Source organism: Notamacropus eugenii, chromosome 4 (genome assembly GCF_028372415.1).
Source record: "Notamacropus eugenii isolate mMacEug1 chromosome 4, mMacEug1.pri_v2, whole genome shotgun sequence".
In the NCBI taxonomy this organism is placed as follows: domain Eukaryota; kingdom Metazoa; phylum Chordata; class Mammalia; order Diprotodontia; family Macropodidae; genus Notamacropus; species Notamacropus eugenii.
In genome coordinates this window covers 187,919,443-187,938,802 of record NC_092875.1, presented here as the reverse complement: position 1 = coordinate 187,938,802, position 19,360 = coordinate 187,919,443, and the positions used below count along the sequence as shown (strand labels likewise).

Genomic DNA, 19,360 nt, shown 5'->3' with positions numbered 1-19,360 from the left:
GCTAGTTTTCACAAGAGGAAAAAAATTTAACTGGTTTACTTAATTATAAATAGATTAATAAATGAGTTATAATTCTTAACTTTTTAACTATCTTCCACTGGACTTGATATTTGATTAACTACAAGTAGAAGAAGCTTAGAAACATTTTTCCTTGATTTATTCTGATCATAAATTCCAGTTGCTGCCTCCTGAGAGTCTGCCCAGCACCAATTCAGTGTAAGTGGGGCAGCTAGGTGGTACAGTGGATAGAGCACCAGTGCTGGAGTCAGGAGGACCTGAGTTCAAATCTCACCTCAGACACTTGACACTCACTAGCTGTGTGACCTTGGGCAAGTCACTTAACTCCAATTGCCTCATCCTGGGTCATCTCCAGTCATCCTGATGAATATCTGGTCACTGGATTGAGATGGCTGTGGAGGAGAAGTGAAGCTGGTGACCTGCACAGCCCTCCCTCACTCAAAAAAAAAAACAAAGTCAAGTACAAGTCATGTCATTATTTCTCTGATGGCATGGTCTTCTTCATCAACGAAGGACGAACACACACACACAATGTAAGTACAGTAAGATAGGATTCATCACTGTTTGAGCTAATAGAGCTTAGTGGATTTTTTGGGGGGGGCAGATATTTTCTACCAAACTCTTTTAATCAGAATTTGAGACTTATATTTATAATTAAAATGATCTAAGATAAGGTTTTGCGAGGCTTTTTTTGGTGTGAATATTGACTGGTAACTGAATTTTAGAAATCTTTTAAAATAATAATTTCTGAAATGCATTTTTGTCACAGTAAACTCAATGGACACATCATTTAAATATTAAAGATCATACCATGAAAAAATTAGAAATGAACCAGATCAGATATCTTTTACAGCTACTTGCAGGGAATTTATTCTTAGCAAAACAAAAAGTAGAGATGATTATAAAAGAATTTCACTTACATGAAATTAAATAGTTTTTGCATGGACAAAATTAATGTAATTAGGGTAAGAAGGTTAAGGAGTTGACTGGGGGAAAAATCTTTGATTCAAATATTTTCACTCAAAGTTTGATATTCAAGATATTTAGCCAACTAACATATATAAAGCTAAAAACCATTATCCAATAGACTATGAATGATTTTCAAAAGAAAAATTGCAAATAATAACAATCATATGAAAGAATACTACAAGTTACTAATAATAAGAGGAATGCCCATCAACCCAACTCTGAGGTTCCACCTTTTCCAGCCATTTGGCAAAGATGACAAAAGATGAAAATAATCAGTGTAGAAATAGTTGTGGAAAAACTGGGAACACTAATCTATGTTCTTGAAAATGAGTAAATGAATGAAAAAAGCATTTATCATGTACTTACTATGTATAGTAAGCTATACGTAGTATGCTAAGCCCTGGAGATCCAAATGAAAAGTAAGAGTCCCTGCTCACAAGAAGCTGATGTTCTGATGGAGGACACAACACATGGAAAGTTTCAGTAGCAAGTCATAAGGGAAGATCTCTTGCCAAACAAATGTTAATGCATCTTCTTTAATTTCATTTCCATTGATAAAATCATACCATTTTCTAGTGTTGAAGCATCTGATAGTGCCAAGAACTTTGGTGGCAAGAATTTTCTTTTTTGGACGTTCGGTATTTGTGACTTGATCACCTACAGGAACAGTTGTCAGGCCACATCTGAAATGCGGTGGCTTCTGAAGGTGATTGCTAAGGGGAGTGGGTTGGAAGCCTTCCTGTTCTCACCCTTGGGTTCAAGTTCTTGAGCTGTCCACATTAGGGTCTGAGGTCAAGGTGGGAGTGGTAATTTGATCTGCCTGGCACGTGCTACCTTCTGTCTCTCCATCTCGGGGCTTTGCTGCTTCATCTAGACTGGTTTGCCTACCCTGTTTGTGGCAGTTAGTGGTGATGACTTGTCCCTTCTCCACAGAAGTTGCTTCTCTGGATGTGGCTTTGAGGGATAAAAGTATGATTTCTGAATAGGGGACAAGAGCCAAGTGGAGTGATGAAGAATCAGACATGACTGAGGTTTAGATAAGGCAATGTAGATGGAAAGAATGAATGTCAAAGTAGATATTGCTGAGTACTGACATCAAAGAGAAAGTTTGGAACTGACAGTATGATTTTGCATAGAAAGGAATGTGCTTACTCCTCCTAGCCCAGGGCTTCTTTACTTTTTCTGTCTTATGGATGGCAATCTGGTGAAACCCATGGACTCTTTGTCAGAATAATGTTTTAAAATCCATAAAATATTTAGGATTACAAAAGAAACCAATTATTTTGAAATATGGTCATCAAAAATTAAAAAAAAAAACAAGTTCATGGACTCATTAAGATTTCATCTCACCCAAAGAGAGATGCAGTATATTTGGGGGGAGTCAGATTTCTGTGAGTAAAATAAGATAGAAGAAATATAAGGGAGGAGAAGCCTAAGGTGAAGAGAGGTCTGTTATTTCCAAAGAACTGAAAGAAAGATGAAGGCAGAACAGGATATAGGAGGGGCAGGGTTGGAGGTGATAAAAATGAGACAGCTAGGAGTGGAAGCTGGGGGTTGGGCTTTCTATTTGGCAGCCAATCCCAATGAATAAATAAATGAATACGTTTATTAGTGAAAAGACAGGTACATGAACATATTTTTGGTGGATCTATGAATTATTACTTCCATTCTAGAAAGTACTTTGGAATTATGCAAATAAAGTGACTAATATATCTATACATTTTGACACAGAAATTCCATGCAAAGGCAGTCACTGATAAAAAGAAAAGCTCCATATATATCAAAATTTTTTTAGCAGGACTTTTAATATTAGCCAGGAACTCAAAGTAAATGCCCATCTATTAGAGAATGACTAACAAATTGTGGTACACAAATATAATGGAATATTAATGGGCTGGCTATACGAAGCAATGAGCATTGGGCCTGAAATCAGGAAGATCTGAGTTCAAATCCAGCCTTAGACTCTAGGTATGGGACCCTAGTCAAGTTACTTAACCTCTGTTTGCCTCAGTTTCCTCAACTGTAAAATTAGGATTATAATAACACCTACCTTATAGGGTTGTGTGAGGATCAAATGAGATAGTATTTGTAAAGTATTTAGCATAGTGCTTGGCCAGGATGGCCAGGTATGGATTGGTTGCTATCCGTATCGTTGTATGGAGTGGCCCACTTTGGTGAAATCAAAGATGCATGTAAATAGCATAAGGATAATGTAAAGGTAAAGTCTGCACACTGGTTATACAGCACCTGGAACCATATGAGTAGAAGTTAAATGAAGGTATATTTTGCTTCATTATGAAAAAGAACTTTATTCCTTCTCGTTCACATTACATTCCAGCCTAAATGGCCCACTGGCTGGTCCCTGTACATTACATATTCCATCACCCATCTCTGTACCCTCCCTCAGCCTGCTCCTCCCACTCCCACCCCAAAGTCCAATGTTCTCCCCTCTTTATTTCTTCGTCCTGGGAGCCCTCCCCCAACATCAAGTTGCAGCCTAAGTGGCACTCCTACAAGAAGCCTTTGCTGATCCTTCTCCACTTCTGACCTCCAAAAATTCTTTTTATCTACTTTTCTGGATGTTTTCCTGCAGTTAAAATGTCAGCTTCTTGAAAGCAGGGATTGTTACATTTTTATCATTATATTTTCGTCACCTTGCGTAGGTTCAGCCTCATATTATGCACTTCATAAATGTTTGTCCAGTTGAGCTCAATTAAAGCTGACCCAAAGTAGATTGGATTGCCTCATGAAGTGGTGAGTATGTCTCATCGCTAGAAAATTTCAAGGAGATACTGGTTGATATTTTGGCCAGGAGGCTGGATTAGATTAGAGGACAGGAGACTTCTAATGTTTTGGCCACATCAGAAATTTTAGTGCAAAAATTTGAAGATTTGTTTTCATAGGTAGCATTTTGAACATAATGTTTTGATACACAGAATTTTTTTGGCATTTTATCATGGATTTCTCCTAGAGAAATGGTTCAACATTCATTTCTGTAAAATGATTATGAAGACATTTGTCCAGTGGTTCTAATCTATTAGGCCTGCATCTGTGAGTTTGACATAGTTGATTCCTACATATATGCAGACTTGATGTATTCCTTTTCAATACATTATAGATTTATTAATATGATGCTCTGTTTTGTTTTTATTCTCTCATAATTCATTCCGTATGAAGAAAATGATAAAAATGTCTGCCCATTGGCTATATTATAGTAGTTGTATTGAATTTGATCTTGTTTTGCTTTGTATTTATTTTGTTTCATAATGCCTCTGGGGGTTAAAAATTTTGAGAAACAAAAACATGAGTGAGCCTGGTTCTGAGAATGGTAAAATAGAAGTGTTACCTCCATTGTTCCCTTATTCTACCTTTAATCACATTAATACAGAAGTGTAAAATTTCAGTGATCTAGAGTCCGAAAATAACTGGTATTGTTGGCACTTGATTTTTATGGGACTGAATTATGACAATAACAAGCAAATTATAAAAAAAGAACTTGTTTGTTCTGTTTTGTTCTTTTTTTTTAAATTTAAGATAGTTTCCTCATTGAGATTTTAATGTGGGTATACATGAAATATATTAAAAAAAATTTTTAAGTTTCATTTCTTTTTTAGAATAAAGTTTAAGTGCACAACAAAAAACAAACAAAGCCAACATAAAAATAGTTTTGCTTTGTTGTGTCTCTAAAAAAAAAACATTTTAGTTATTTAGAACAGGTAAAGAAAAAGCAATTCTCTGAGTTCTAGTCTTCATGAAAGGATTTTTTTAAAAAATTAGAACTTGTTTTTAAAAATAACTTTCGATCATGTTTCAGAATTTTTAGATATTCATATCAATATTCATTTTACACCTACATGTGTAGTCATAATTATAATAACGATCCTGTTACTGTAAGATTATCACATATTGAATAGAGATTGAATACTTCAGTTTAGTCTGTTTATCAAAGAAAAAGTATATTGTAGTATTTTGTTTTTAAGATGGGTTAAAACAAAAAAGAGATTTCTAGTTAGAATCATAGACTGGTTAGGACTGGAACTACCTTATCCTCAAGCAATGAGTAAGTGTTATCAACAGCCTTAGCCTTCAGTTCCCTGAAGGTCTCAATACCTTTTTTTTTTTTCCAATTAGCAAAAATCTTCCTCTCTCCCTCCCATCCCCTTGTTCTAGTGTGGATAAAGGAAAAGAAAGCTCCTGTTACGGACATAAATAGTCAAAACAAATTTCTGCTTTGGCCACCTCCAAAAAATATCTCATTCTGTACTCTGAGTGCTTCATCTCTCCATCAGGAGGTGGGCAGCATGTTTCGTCATTAGTCCTTTGGATCCTACTTGACCATTATGTTGTTCAGTCCTTGTTGTTTTGTTGTGTTTTTTCCCAAAATTGTTTGGTTTTACCATGTTGTTGTCAATGTATAAATTGTTTTCTTGGCATCAATTCATGCGTATCTCCCCAGATTTCTCTAAAACCATGTCCTTCATTATTTCTAACAGCACAGTAATGTCCCATCCTATTTATATGCCATAACTTGTTCCACCACTCTCTAATTTATGGGTGCCCATTGAGATTCCTATTCTTTGCCACCTCATAAAAAGCTTTAAATAATGTATTCTTAGAGTTTGTTTTGCTTAGGATTAATCTGTCCTTTAGTTGGTCCTTCCTCTAATTTCCCCTTTTCCACATTTCCCTCCTATTTCCCTTTTGAGTAAAATATATTTCTGTACCCATCCATGTGTGTATTCTTTCCTCCTTCACCTGTGCAGATTAGAGCAGGCCTGCATGACCTGCAGCCTGTGGCTGCTTACTGTCTGCAGGCCACTTGCAGCAGGCTAAAGGACTTCCTCTATATACAAAGGGTGTTTTCCTTTACATTTTTGTAGGTCACCCGAAATCCTTTGGTGTGCTGCAAGCAACCATGGGCTGTAAACTGCAGGGCCACAGATTGTGCAGCCCTGGATTAGAGTAAAGTTCACATATCAACCAATTTCTCACTGCACCCCCCCCCCCTTTTTTTTTTATAGATGTCTGCTTGGGTACTCTGATTATATGAGATAATTTTCCTGTACCTTTCTTCTTCCTGTTAATCTTCCTTTCTCTTTCTATCCTCCTTTCAAAATCATTAAGAAGTAGCATCACCTCTTCCAGTCCTTGTCTAATTAGACTTAACCTATGATCTCTGAAGATAAAAGGGTTCAGAGGGGACAACTGTATTATCTCCCGTATTTGAACGTAAGCAGTTTAATCCTTCTTTAGTCCCTTATGGTTGTTTATTCATGTTTATCTTTTTATGATTCTCTAGACTTTTGTCTGAATTTTAGTTTCTAAGAAGCTCTAGTCTTTTCATCATGGAAAGTCTCTATTTCCTTAAGCATCTATTTTTTTCTCCTGTAGCATTGGTACTCAGTTTTGCTGGGTAAGTTATTATTGATTTTAATTCTGTATCCTTTGTCTTCCAGAATATCTCTGCTCCATTATAGTGGTGGCTGATATATTATGTCTGGTATTGACTGTGGCTCTTGGATACTTGAATTTTTTCTTTTGGACTGCTTGCAGTATTTTTTCCTTTGGTCTGGAAACTCAGGATTTTGTCTTGATTGTTTGTGGAAGTTTTCATCCTGTAGTTTTTTTCAGGAGATGTTTGGTGGAGTCTTTCTATTTACACTTTGCCTTGTGGTTCTAAGAAATCTGGCAGTTTTAAGATTTCTGGGCTCTTTTTTTTTATCATGGTGTTATATTTTATTCATTTTTTCAGTCTTTTGACTTTGTTTTTAATATTTTTTATTGTCTCACGGAATCATTGGCTACTCTGTGGTCTATTCTAATTTTCAGAGTTTTCTTGAACAAGGTTTTAACTTCTTGTTCTGAGCTATTAATTTCCTTTCCAGTTTTTTCTTCTATAACTGAATTTTTTTCCAGTTTTTTCCTCTGCTACTACCATTTCACATATAAAAAATTTTAAACTATTTTTTTAAACTCTTGCTTTATCTCTTCCAGTCATTCCATTTGAGTTTGAATTCAAGCTCTGTTTTTCTCTGAAACTTTGCTTATAGTTTTGTAGTCATTCTCTTCTGGATTTGTATGTTGAGCATGTTGTTATTCACTTGTTTCAGCTGTGTCCAACTCTTCATGACCCCATTTGGGGTTTTTTGGCAGAGATAGTGAAGTGGTTTCCCATTTCCTTCTCTAGCCCACTTCCTGATAGAGAGGCAAAGGAGTCAGAGTACCAAATGAGATATTTTGATATTAAGGCTAGGCTCTGTTCACTTCTGGAGAGAAGGTTTGGGCTTGCCTGTTAATTACTTTCTTGGGGTATTGAGTATTATGTTGTTCCAGTATTTCAGGGATAGCTCAGGTTGTCAGTCTTCATGCTTTCAATAGTTAGTTCAATGATTGATTTCTGCCCCTTGCTTCAAGCTCTGCAAATATAGAGTTTGAATCTAAGCAACAGTAGACTGCATCTGGATTCAACTCTATTACCCATTTTAGAAGCTTTGCTGGTTTGAAGTGATAGAACTCTAGGCTCCATTTTGGTCTGTGATTTCTGGCCCAACTATTCCTCTGCTGAAATTGAAGCTGGAACTGAGATGCTGTAGGACTGTTCCTTTCTTCTCAGCTTACTCTTCACTCAAGTATACAGCCCAGGATTCATGGCTGCCCCCTATCCTGAAATGCCACCCCTAGGTGTCCCTGTCCCTACTATATTTGTGACCCAGATCTGGATAGTATGTGACAAAGCATAACATAGTACCTGCAACATATAGGCACTTAATAAATGCTTATTGACTGACTAACAAAACTGCTAGTGGACACCTTTTTCTATACCCTGCACATAGTGCCATGGTATAGATTTGAGAACTTCTCTTCCCTCTCCCTGAACGCTGGAGTGCTCTTATGACCTCAGGTTCCTGGCCAGACCTTCCTTGTCAGCATCCTTTCTCCTTATGCTGATCTAGGTTAGAAAAATGACTCACTGTGACTTTTTCTTTCATCAGAATTCAGTGTGGTACTTTTTCTAGGTCTGTATGGAAGAGTTTGCAGGGGAATGTACTATACTGATTCCTGCTACTGTGCCACCTTGTCTTTGATTTGTTCTTAATATGTGTTAAGAAAAAAATACTCTGATTTCTATGGAGAGAGGGATTAGGATAGAGCTACTACCTCAGGGATGTGAGATTAACACAACCCACAGCAATTTCCTGTTTAGTCAGTACAGAGTTTCATTATTTATTCTCTCTCTCCTCATCTCTGCCTCCTAGCTTCCTTTATGTTCCAGCTAAAATTCTACCTTTCATAGGAAGCCTTTTCCATTCCCTCTTAATTCTAATGCTTTCCCTGGGTTGATTATTTCCTATTTATCCCAGATATAGCTTTTTTGCACATAGTCATTTGTATGTTGTGTCTTCCATTAAATTGTGAGGTCCTGAAGCGCAAGGGCTATTTTTTGCCTCTCTATATCCCTCGCCCTTAGCAGGGTGCCTGGAGCCCAGTAGACAATAAACACTTATTGACTGAGTGATTAACTTATGGCCACAAGGGGGCAAGCACTTTAGGGTAGAGAGGAATATTGTGGAGAAGCTTATTCATCAGTGCCAGACTAAGCATATTTAAACTTTTTGAAGGGGTTGGGAGGCAGGGGATCAAGGGATAGAATTAGACAAGATAATTAGAGGTATGTTGAATTGGGAGATCAGTGGAGGTATGCAGAATAGATAATGGAGACATATAAAGAAGAATCACAGCTGTGGAGAAGGTGATAGTTGGAATGTTCTGAGAAAGAGGGAAAAAATTTACAAGATATTGATTACAACAAGTAGTACAAGCAGTTCATTGTTCTGAAGAAAGCATCTTTTCCTTTGGGAAAGAAATTTCTCCTACCCATAGTTCCCTCAGGTTTGCAATACTGAATTTATCCATTGGCCTTTGCCATACTGTCAAGCCCTCATGAAGCATAATAACAAAACAGCAGACCTAGGATCCATTAGAACTTTAATTATCTTGGAGTTCAAAAAATAACAGTGAGGGGGAGCATTTTGGGCATACGGACAAAGAAACAGAAAAGGATGAAGGATGAAATGTTACATGTAGAAGCAAGTAAAGCAGGGTAGCTTTAGCACAGATTAAATGTGAGAAAGGAAGTAATGTGTAATATGCCTGGAAAGATCATTGGCAGCCAAATTGTGAATGACTTTAAATACTAAATAAAGGAGTTTGAACTTAACCTAAAAGCAATGGGGAATCACTGCTGTGGAACAGAAAAGAAATAGCTTTCAACTTCTTGAGTCAAGTCAGTAAGACCCTACCAAGTTGCAGGAACTGTGCTAAACACTGGAGATACAAAGAAAAGCAAAATTCAGTCCCAACTTTGACTCTCCATTACCTTTAAATTATATACAAATGCCTATATTTAGCATTTAAAAGACTTCCACAATTTGGCCACTTCATTTCTTAGAGTAGAAAATAAAAATCAGTTTTGTGTTTCAGGGATAGCCATTTGGAGGTTGTGTGGGGGATAGATTGGAAAAGAGAGAAGCTGGGAACCTGGGGTCCTCTGGGTCCTCAAGTGCAGTCCTTTGAATCCAAACTTTCACAGAATGAATCCCCTTAATAAAAGGATCATACCCAAGAACGTAGAAGGTCAAATGTGGCCGCAAGGCTGCAGGTTCCTTACCCCTAAACTAGATACAGGGGAATGAAGTAGGAATCAACTATATAATAGTGTTGGAGAGCAGTGAAAGGGATTCGGACTAGATGGTTATGTTGTGAACAAAGAAAAGGCAAAAGATTCAAGAAATGTGAAGGAGGTGGAATTGATTTGACAATTCTTTGGATCTGTTAGAGGTAAGAGAATGAATAGTTAAGAATGACTCAGAAGTTGTGATTCTGGGTGAATGGAGGAATAGTGGTAGCCTTGACAGAAATAGGAAAGTGAGGAGGAGGGATGGATTTAGGGGGAAAAATAATATGTTCTGTTTTGTGTGTGAGGTTCCTGCAGGATATTTAGGTAATTTTCACAGGATCACTGATTTAGAGCTAGAAGGGACCTTACAGGTCATCATGTCCAATCCCCTCGCTTGCCAGAGAATTTAAATCAAACAGCTGGTAAATGTCTGAGATGGGATTCCAACCCAGATTTTCCATGTCCTATATTCATTTCATGATGCTTTCCCTCTTGGTTAGTAGGTGAGTTCTTAATGATATGTGATTAGAGTTCAGGAGAAAAGTTAGGGCTAAATATATAGATTTTGCATTCTGTTGGGCCCATGGGAGCTGATGAGATCTCCAAAAGAGAGCTCATATAGCAGGAAAAAGAAGCAGGCCCAGGACAAGAGTCCTAGACTAGGACATTTGGCATGGCAGTAGAGGGGCAGGAGCTAGATGAAGAGCCTGTGGAGGCCTAGAATGTCAGTCTGATGAGTAAGATCTGATGGGAACTGATGGTGGCCACCTCCTTCTTTATCATTCCTTCAGAAGACATAGAAAAAAGAATAATTTTGAATTCATTTGATTTTCATGCCTTCCGGTTCTTTTGTAGTCTCCTGGTGGCTATCATAAAACCATGGGAATAGGCAAATGGTTATGAAGCAGGGCAAATAAAGACCAGCAAGGACTTGAATAATCTGCAAACTCTGTAAAAATGTCCTGAAACCTGAAAGTTGAGTGTGTTTATAAGGACTAGGGAAATCTGTACTTTCCAGTCAAGCATAGCAAGTTCTTTGCAACTCCACTAGTGAATTCTTTTAAGTTTTATTATACAGAAAAGTTATTCTATTTACAAGGGAGAAATGAGAATGATTGCAACTGTTAGATAACTAAATTATAATTGATTCCATTGCCCTCAAGATTGCATATATACTCACATATGAATTTGAGGCAGAGTATTTTAAATTATCTTTAGGAACAAAAGCCATATATGTTTATATTATCATGCAGATTAGCAATGGCCCTCAAACTAAGAGCCTGAGAGAAATCAGGCTGGTCTTGAAAGAAATTGTGCTATGTGCCAGTGAGATTGTAATTTCTCTTAAAGATAATAAATTGTAACACTCCTATTATACTTTTTTAATTTAACTTTTAACATTCATTTTCACAAAATTTTGGGTTCCAAATTTTCTCCCCTTTTGTCCCCTCCCCCCACCCCAAAACACCGAGCATTCTAATTGCCCCTATCACCAATCTGCCCTCTCTTCTGTCATCCCTCTCTGCCCTTGTCTCCATTTTCTCTTTTGTCCTGTAGGGCCAAATAACTTTCTATACCCCTTTACCTGTATTTCTTGTTTCCTAGTAGCAAGAACAGTACTCGACAGTTGTTCCTAAAACTTTGAGTTCCAACTTTTCTTCCTCCCTCTCTCCCCACCCATTCCCTTTGGAAGGCAAGCAATTCAATATAGGCCAGATCTGTGTAGTTTTGCAAGTGACTTCCATAATAGTCGTGTTGTATAAGACTAACTATATTTCCCTCCATCCTCTCCTGTCCCCCATTACTTCTATTCTCTCTATTGATCCTGTCCCTCCCCATGAGTGTTGACCTCAAATTGCTCCCTCTTCCCCATGCCTTCCCTTCCATCATCCTCCCCACCCTGCTTATCCCCTTATCCCCCACTTTCCTGTATTGTAAGATAGGTTTTCATACCAAAATGAGTGTGCATTTTATTCCTTCCTTTAGTGTAATGTGATGAGAGTAAACTTCATGTTTTTCTCTCACCTCCCCTCTTTTTCCCTCCACTAAAAAGTCTTTTGCCTGTCTCTTTTATGAGAGATAATTTGCCCCATTCCATTTCTCCCTTTCTCCTCCCAATATATTTCTCTCTCACTGCTTGATTTCATTTTTTTAAGATATGATCCCATCCTCTTCAATTCACTCTGTGCATTCTGTCTCTATGTGCATGTGCGTGTGTGTGTGTGTGCGTGTGTGTGTGTAATCCCACCCAGTACCCAGATACTGAAAAGTTTCAAGAGTTACAAATATTGTCTTTCCATGTAGGAATGTAAACAGTTCAACTTTAGTAAGTCCCTTATGACTTCTCTTTGCTGTTTACCTTTTCATGCTTCTCTTCATTCTTGTGTTTGAAAGTCAAATTTTCTTTTCAGCTCTGGTCTTTTCATCAAGAATACTTGAAAGTCCTCTATTTCATTGAAAGACCATTTTTCCCCCTGAAGTATTATACTCAGTATTGCTGGGTAGGTGATTCTTGGTTTTAGTTCTAGTTCCTTTAACTTCTGGAATATCCTGTTCCATGCCCTTCAATCCCTTAATGTAGAAGCTGCTAGATCTTGTGTTATCTTGATTGTATTTCCACAATACTTGAATTGTTTCTTTCTAGCTGCTTGCAATATTTTCTCCTTGACCTGGGAACTCTGGAATTTGGCCACAATGTTCCTAGGAGTTTCTCTTTTTGGATCTCTTTCAGGCAGTGATCAGTGGATTCCTTGAATACTTATTTTGCCCTCTGGTTCTAAAATCTCAGGGCAGTTTTCCTTGATAATGTCATGAAAGATGATGTCTAGGCTCTTTTTTTGATCATGGCTTTCAGGTAGGCCCATAATTTTTAAATTGTCTCTCCTGTATCTATTTTCCAGGTCAGTTGTTTTTCCAATGAGATATTTCACATTATCTTCCATTTTTTCATTCTTTTGGTTTTGTTTTGTGATTTCTTGGTTTCTCATAAAGCCATTGGCCTCCATCTGTTCCATTCTAATTTTGAAAGAACTATTTTCTTCAGTGAGCTTTTGAACCTCCTTTTCCATTTGGCTAATTCTGCTTTTGAAAGCATTCTTCTCCTCTTTGGCTTTTTGAACCTCTTTTGCCAGTTGAGTTAGCCTATTTTTCAAGGTGTTATTTTCTTCAGCATTTTTTTGGGTCTCTTTTAGCAGGATGTGGACCTGCTTTTCATGCTTTACTTGCATGTCTCTCATTTCTCTTCCCAGTTTTTCCTCCACCTCTCTAACTTATTTTTCAAAATCCTTTTTGAGCTCTTCCATGGCCTGAGCCCATTGGGTGGGCTGGGATACAGAAGCCTTGACTGCTGTGTCTTTCACTGATGGTAAGCATTGTTCTTCCTCATCAGAAAGGAAGGGAGGAAATACCTGTTCCCCAAGAAAGTAACCTTCTATAGTCTTATTTTTTTTTCCCTTTTCTGGGCATTTTCCCAGCCAGTGACTTGACTTCTGAGTATTCTCTTCACACCCACTTTGCCTCCAGATCCTCCCAGGCAGTGCTTGGGGTCTGAGATTCAAATGCTGCTTCCCAGCGTCAGGGCTTCAGCGGGGGCAGGGCTGCTATTCAGTGTGAGATTAAGTTTAGGTGCTCAGGTGGGGGCAGGGCCTCCTCACAGGGCTCACTTCCCTCAGGGGCTTTATGTGGAGACCTTCAACAATGGATCCTGGCTCCTGCCTGCTTGGGGAGCCCCAGTCTGCTCCCGCCTCTGCTGCTGCCTCAGGAGGGTGCCTGATTTATGGGGGCACTCCACTCCCCTCTCGGCAAGCCGCGAAGACCCTCTCACCAACCTTTGGGGCCCATGGGTGGAGGGACCTGCGTGGCCGCTGGAGATTCTGTCCCTGAAGCCCGCTCGGATCCGCTCCTCTCAGTGCAGCACGGCCAAGGCAGGGCTGGGCTCGGCTGGCTCCGGGTCCGGGGTGCAACAGACCTTTTGCAAGAGGTTTTCAGCGCTCTCTGGAACAGAAATCTCGTCTGCTCCATTGTTCTGTGGCTTCTGCTGCTCCAGAATTTGTTGGGAGTTCTTCTTTACAGATATTTTATGGGCTGTGGGTTCGGAGCATATGTGTGTCTTTCTGCTCCACTATCTTGGCTCCTATACTTTTCTAAACTGCTATTCTTATGAGAGTTACTAGATGAACTACACTGGTAAGTAGAGAAAGGAATAGGGAATATGTTGTGAATAGGCAGAATTGGAAGTGAAATTTGGATTCAGCTGGTAAAATAAAATATGGGCATTTATTTCCCTTTGCAGGGACTATAGATAGAGGGGCCTTAGTGGGCACATGGATGGTGTCAGTGGACCAAAGAAACAGGCAGACAAGATGTCAGAATCATAATCTAAAAAGATCTAAATAGGTGAGATGGGTGAGCCAAATCTGACAGGATGAAATTTCAGTGAATAATAGAAAGGACCTGAGAGGACACTTAGACCTTTCCGTATCTGACCAAGAATCTTTGTTACAGGTTACAAAAAGTGGTATCCAGCATCTTTTTGAAAGTCTCTCATCAGAAGAAGCCAGTTACCTCCCAGAAAGGTTGTTTTTATTGAGACAACTCTTACTGCTAGGAATTTGGACTTGATATCATGCCCAAATCTTTTCTGCATCTTCTATTTGTTGCTTCTAGTTCAGCCCATTGTCTACTGAACTTTAATCTTATTTTACAGGACAACCATGAAAATATTTAAAAGCAGTTTTCTTATTAGCTTTCCCTCCTGGTCTCATGCCATCTGCCTTTATCCAAGTCATGGATTAAAAACACAGAACAAAGACAGATCCTTGGGGTCTTCCATAGAAACCTCCTTCCAAGGCAACATCAACCTATTAGTGACTGTCCTTGTCCAGCCATTCACCCAGTTCTTATTGCATGTAAATGAACCATCTACTTTTCTCCAACTTGTTAGTAAAGAAACTTTATCAAATGTTTTGTTGAAATTAGTATTCATGGCAGGAGTTCTTGATCATTTTTTTTTCATCATGGATCCCTTTGATAGTCTGGTGAAACCTATAGACTCCTCAGAATAATGTTTTTAAATGCATAAAATAAAACAAGATTATAAAGGAAGTCAGTCATATTGAATTAAAGATGTAATTTTTTTCCATTCAAGTTCATAGACCCTTTGAATTCTATGAGCAGACCTTTAAGGACTCCATGAATCTCAGATAGAGAACCTCTGGTCTATTGTATTACCTTGAACTTCTATGTCAGGAAAAGAAATGAAGTTAGGGTGGCATTAACAATTTTTGATGAAACCATACAGACATTTAGTGATTACTGTTTCCCCTCCTAAATGCTTACAACCCAGCCCTTAATAAGGTCATCTTGAATTTTGTGAGAAATAAAAGTCAAGCTCATCAGCCTTTAGCTCATAGATAGCTCCCATATCCCTTTTTTGAAAATCTGAGCATTTTCCTTTCCCTGGTTCTTTGGCACTAACTTGGAAGAGTTAGGTGACATGGTGGATAGAGTGCTTGACTTGGAGTCAGGAAAACTTGAGTTCCAGTCCTCAGGGACTTACTCCCTGGTTGACTCTGGGCAAGTCACTCAACTAGTCATCTATAAAATGGGAATAAAATAGTACCTATTTCATTGGGTTGTTGTGAGGATCAAATGAGATAACATATGTAAAGAATTAAATAAATCAGTAACTTAGGGTATGGTTTACCTGGGACTGGTGACAGGTATTTATTGACCTCTCTCTAGATTCACTTACCACTCTCCTTGGTAGAAAAAAAAGTTAGTAGTTCTTTTTTCTCACTATCATCTGTTATCATCATCCTATCTACCCCAAGAGATGGTTCTGTCTCTTATTTGATTGTCTTCCTGCCACCAACATAGGTTTAAAAATGTCTTTTTTGTTGTTATTGTTGTTCATTAGCTTTCATCACTGTTTTAATTCATTCAGAAGTTTAGTATTTCTGGGTGTTTAGGGGACTATAAACTTAATGAGTCAACAGCGTGACAGGAAAGTCCAAGAAAACGAGTGTTTCCTTCTGTACTGTGTGATCAGGCCACATTGGAAATATTGTGTTCAATTCTGAGTTCCGTATTTTGGAAAAGACATTGATAAATTGGAGTATGTTCAGATAAAGACATTCCATTCCAAAAGTTAAAAAAAAAAACCCAGCAACTAGAAATAACACTGTACAAAGATATGTTGAAGGTACTGGAGATATGTAGTCTGGAGATCCTTTGGGGTGGGGCAAAGACAGGATACATTTCTTCAAGTACTAGAAGACATATGAAAGAATAACCATTCTTGTTCTACTTGGCCCCAGAGAGCAAGTAAGAATGATAAGGCGGAAGTGGTAGAGGTAAATTTTCGCTTGATTAAAAAGAAATGTGTTCTATAAAAGAGTTGACCAGGAGCAGAGGCCACCACCCCCCCACCAAGGAGCAAGTTCTCTGATTCTCTTATCATTAGATTTCAGTACAGGGTCAGTTATTATAATTTGTCAGAAACATAAAGAGGACTATTCAGGTATAGCTTGGATGAGATACCCATTGAAAACTTTCCATTTTTGAAAATTTATGTTTCTGGGTCCCTTTTTTCTCCCAGTCTGAGTATTTCAAGTGAAATATGCAGTTATTCTCCTACATCCCACTTCTATAGTTTTTAATATTCTAACATAAGACCTCTTCCACTCCGAAAATTTTAAAGCTTGTAGTTTCCATTTCTATAAAAATGATTTCATGTCCTACTTTGTCAATTCTGTTATTCTTAAATCCTAGAAAAAACAATTTTACTTTAAAGAAGATTTTCCCATTCTACCACTATCTCTAACTTCTCTGTTATTAGAAGTAGAAAGTTAAAGATAGGCACTATTTTTCCTAAAGTCTGAAATGAAATCTCTTGATGCCTCGAAATGGGAAAACAGCAGGGTTTAGGTGATGATAGCATGGGGGCTTTCTGTGCTCTTTGGGTGCCCGCTTTTCCCCACTGCTACAGGAGTTCTCTACTGATTTGTGGCAAAAGACAAGGAGGGTGACAAGAACTACCACCATAACCCAAATGAAGGTCACCTTTTACAAAAAGGAGATGCAGTAATTAGGACAAATGATACCGTTTGAAATGATTTTTTTTTATATCTGATATTGTTACAGTTGTGAGCCTTAGCTTTTTGAAAGAACATATTCCATCAAACTATACTGGACATAGCACATTTTTAAAAAATGACAGTTTAAGATAGCCAACAATTGTTATCCTGTAATAAGAGAAATAAAGGGTGCCCCAACCCCTACTGATATTCTCCTTCTCTTTTTGAACAGAAGTGATAGGGGTTTGCTAAGTTTAGGATCACAATGAGACAAGAAGGAAATCTTTTCAAGGTGTTTCCACAGTGTCCTTATTTCTGATTTAGGAACATATTTATGTACTGCCATTACATTGGGTATTTCAGCATTTATTATTTTAATGGAATAGGGAGTAGGTTTTAAGCATGTTTAATATATATCTGCTTAATGTCTTTAAAATGGTATATTTTGTTATCTGCTGAATAGCAACAAAATTTCTTTTTTGCCTGTTGGAACTAGTTTTTGTAATTTTTCTTACTTATTGATCTATAGGGATTATGGGAAATATGAGGGTTTGGGAAAAATGATGACCTTCTGATTCAAGTATCTTCAGACTGATTAATGCTAGAACATTATCTGTTTTGGTCTTTTGTCAACTTGTCTATTCTTATTACCAGCTGTTAATTGAAATCATTCATTTAGGAACATGGAAGATTTTATAATTAGTTTTATATATTAAATATTTAAAGAATTCTAAACACTAGCAGATTTTGAATAAAGCTAGAAGTTACACGTGAACACACACTTCTCAGAACGCTATAAATAAATAAATTAATTAAATTAAACTGTTACATGTTGTTGGTCTGAGAGACAGAGAGATCCTATAAATATCTCTTGCTTTTGACAAAGAAACTCATAATGTTTCATTTTGTTTGCTCATCTATTTCCTCCAGCTGGCTGCTTCCTTAGGAAACTATATTCCAACATTCCTAATTGACATTGACAAAGTAACAAATCAGTTGCATTCCCAGAGGCTTGACTTGGTTCAGAGTAGTATTCAGTTAGACAACCCAGTCCAAAGATGTAAACTACTTTCACAAACATTTATAGTTTTGAAAAGAAAATGTTAATGTTTCATTCTTGATTCTTCCTAATTGAAGAATTTAGATAATTCACATTTAATTTGTCATGGTTGAGGGAAAATTGTGTTAATCTGTCCAAAAGAGCATTTACATGAGTTTACTCAACTGGTTCCAGAATACATATTGTAATGTTTTGTGCTAATGCTGGCACCATTTAAATTCTTATATGGCTTTTTCATTGTTAATGATTTAACTGAAAAAAAAATTATGGCAACTTTAGTATAATTTGGGCCACCTGTGTTTTAATTTTAGAGAAGTACATGAAAAGTAAGTAAGTTAAAATACATTAAGGGTTTTTATAAAATAATCTTGTTTAAATTTTTAAAAATAGAATTGTAAATTATGAATAGATTATTTACAATTTATTTTGTTTTTATCTTTGAACAGGAAGGAACTTGAAGCCTTCAAAGGTAATTTGCGCTTAATTCTAAACTTAAAGTAGTGTTTTAATTGACTTTTTCTTTGGAGGGGAAAAGGAAGGAAAGAGGAAATAAGCATTTACATAATACCTGTTATGTATCAGGCACTATGCTAAGTACTTTACAAATATTATCTCATTTGATACTCACAGTAGCCCTAAAAAATAGTGCTGTCACCATTTTATAGTTGAAAAAACTGAGACAAACAGAGGTTAAGTGACTTGTCTAGGGTCACATAGTCAGAAAGTGTCTGAAGATGAATTTGAACTTAGGTCTTCCTGACTCCAGGCCCAGAACTCTATCCACGGCACTACCTAACTGCCCAAGCATGATAAGATATATTTCCTTAAATATGTTAAGTTTACATTAATAATGATTTTGTAAGTTGAATTTAAACATCAGTGGCTGTGGTACTGGTTGATTTGTTTTTTCGATGCCTTTTGATTTATGCGTAAATTGGATTTAAGTAAGGCAGAGTTGTATGAACTTGTCAGCCTCACTCTCTCTTCCTGAGTCATCATAGGCCAGTGGCAGGACAGAGTCAAGCCGGCTAGCAACGGCTCAGGATGCAGTGGATGACCTTGGCGTCTTCAGTATCTAACCATGCTCTAAACATTCCACATCACCTGCTTCGTCTGCCTTCATGTCCGTTAGAACAAATAGTTCTCATCCACTCATTCCACCAGAGGAACTCTTCACATGCATGGGGTAGACACTCCGTTAACTCACCAATGAGTTTGAGACCCCTTGTTTACCCTCAACCTGGTTTGGCTCGTCTGCCAAAATGGTTTACTGGGGTGTGTCTGCTGTGTGTGCTGCAGCTTCTTGGAGCCACAGGTGAGAGTTGAGTGGAACAGGTGGACACCAAAAGTAGAAAGAGCCCTGAAAAGGGCTTGGCAGTCATCACACCGAAGGTCCTGGTCCTCCCTGAACACAGCCTACACCCCAGGCTGTGGTACTAATAGTATTCAGATACCCAACATGTACCAAGCATGTAATAGTTTCCGTTAATGAGTATTATAGGCACAGTAGGCCAAGAAAATATAAGTTGGCCTCTAGCTCGAGTGCCAGTAATTTCCTGG

At 37.8% G+C, this 19,360-nt stretch overlaps 1 protein-coding gene across 9 annotated transcripts in view; it reads left to right on the top strand.

The window, feature by feature from the left end:
- DTNBP1 (dystrobrevin binding protein 1) overlaps positions 1-19,360 on the top strand; it is a 180,955-nt gene that overhangs the window by 68,288 nt on the left and 93,307 nt on the right. For 7 of the 9 annotated variants that reach the window (XM_072603895.1, XM_072603894.1, XM_072603891.1 and 4 more), the window contains one exon: positions 18,247-18,269. The exons of the other annotated variants lie outside the window; for them this stretch is intronic. In XM_072603895.1, the coding sequence (XP_072459996.1) occupies positions 18,247-18,269 (23 nt within the window). The remainder of the gene's footprint in view (positions 1-18,246; positions 18,270-19,360) is intronic. 9 annotated transcript variants of the gene reach the window in all.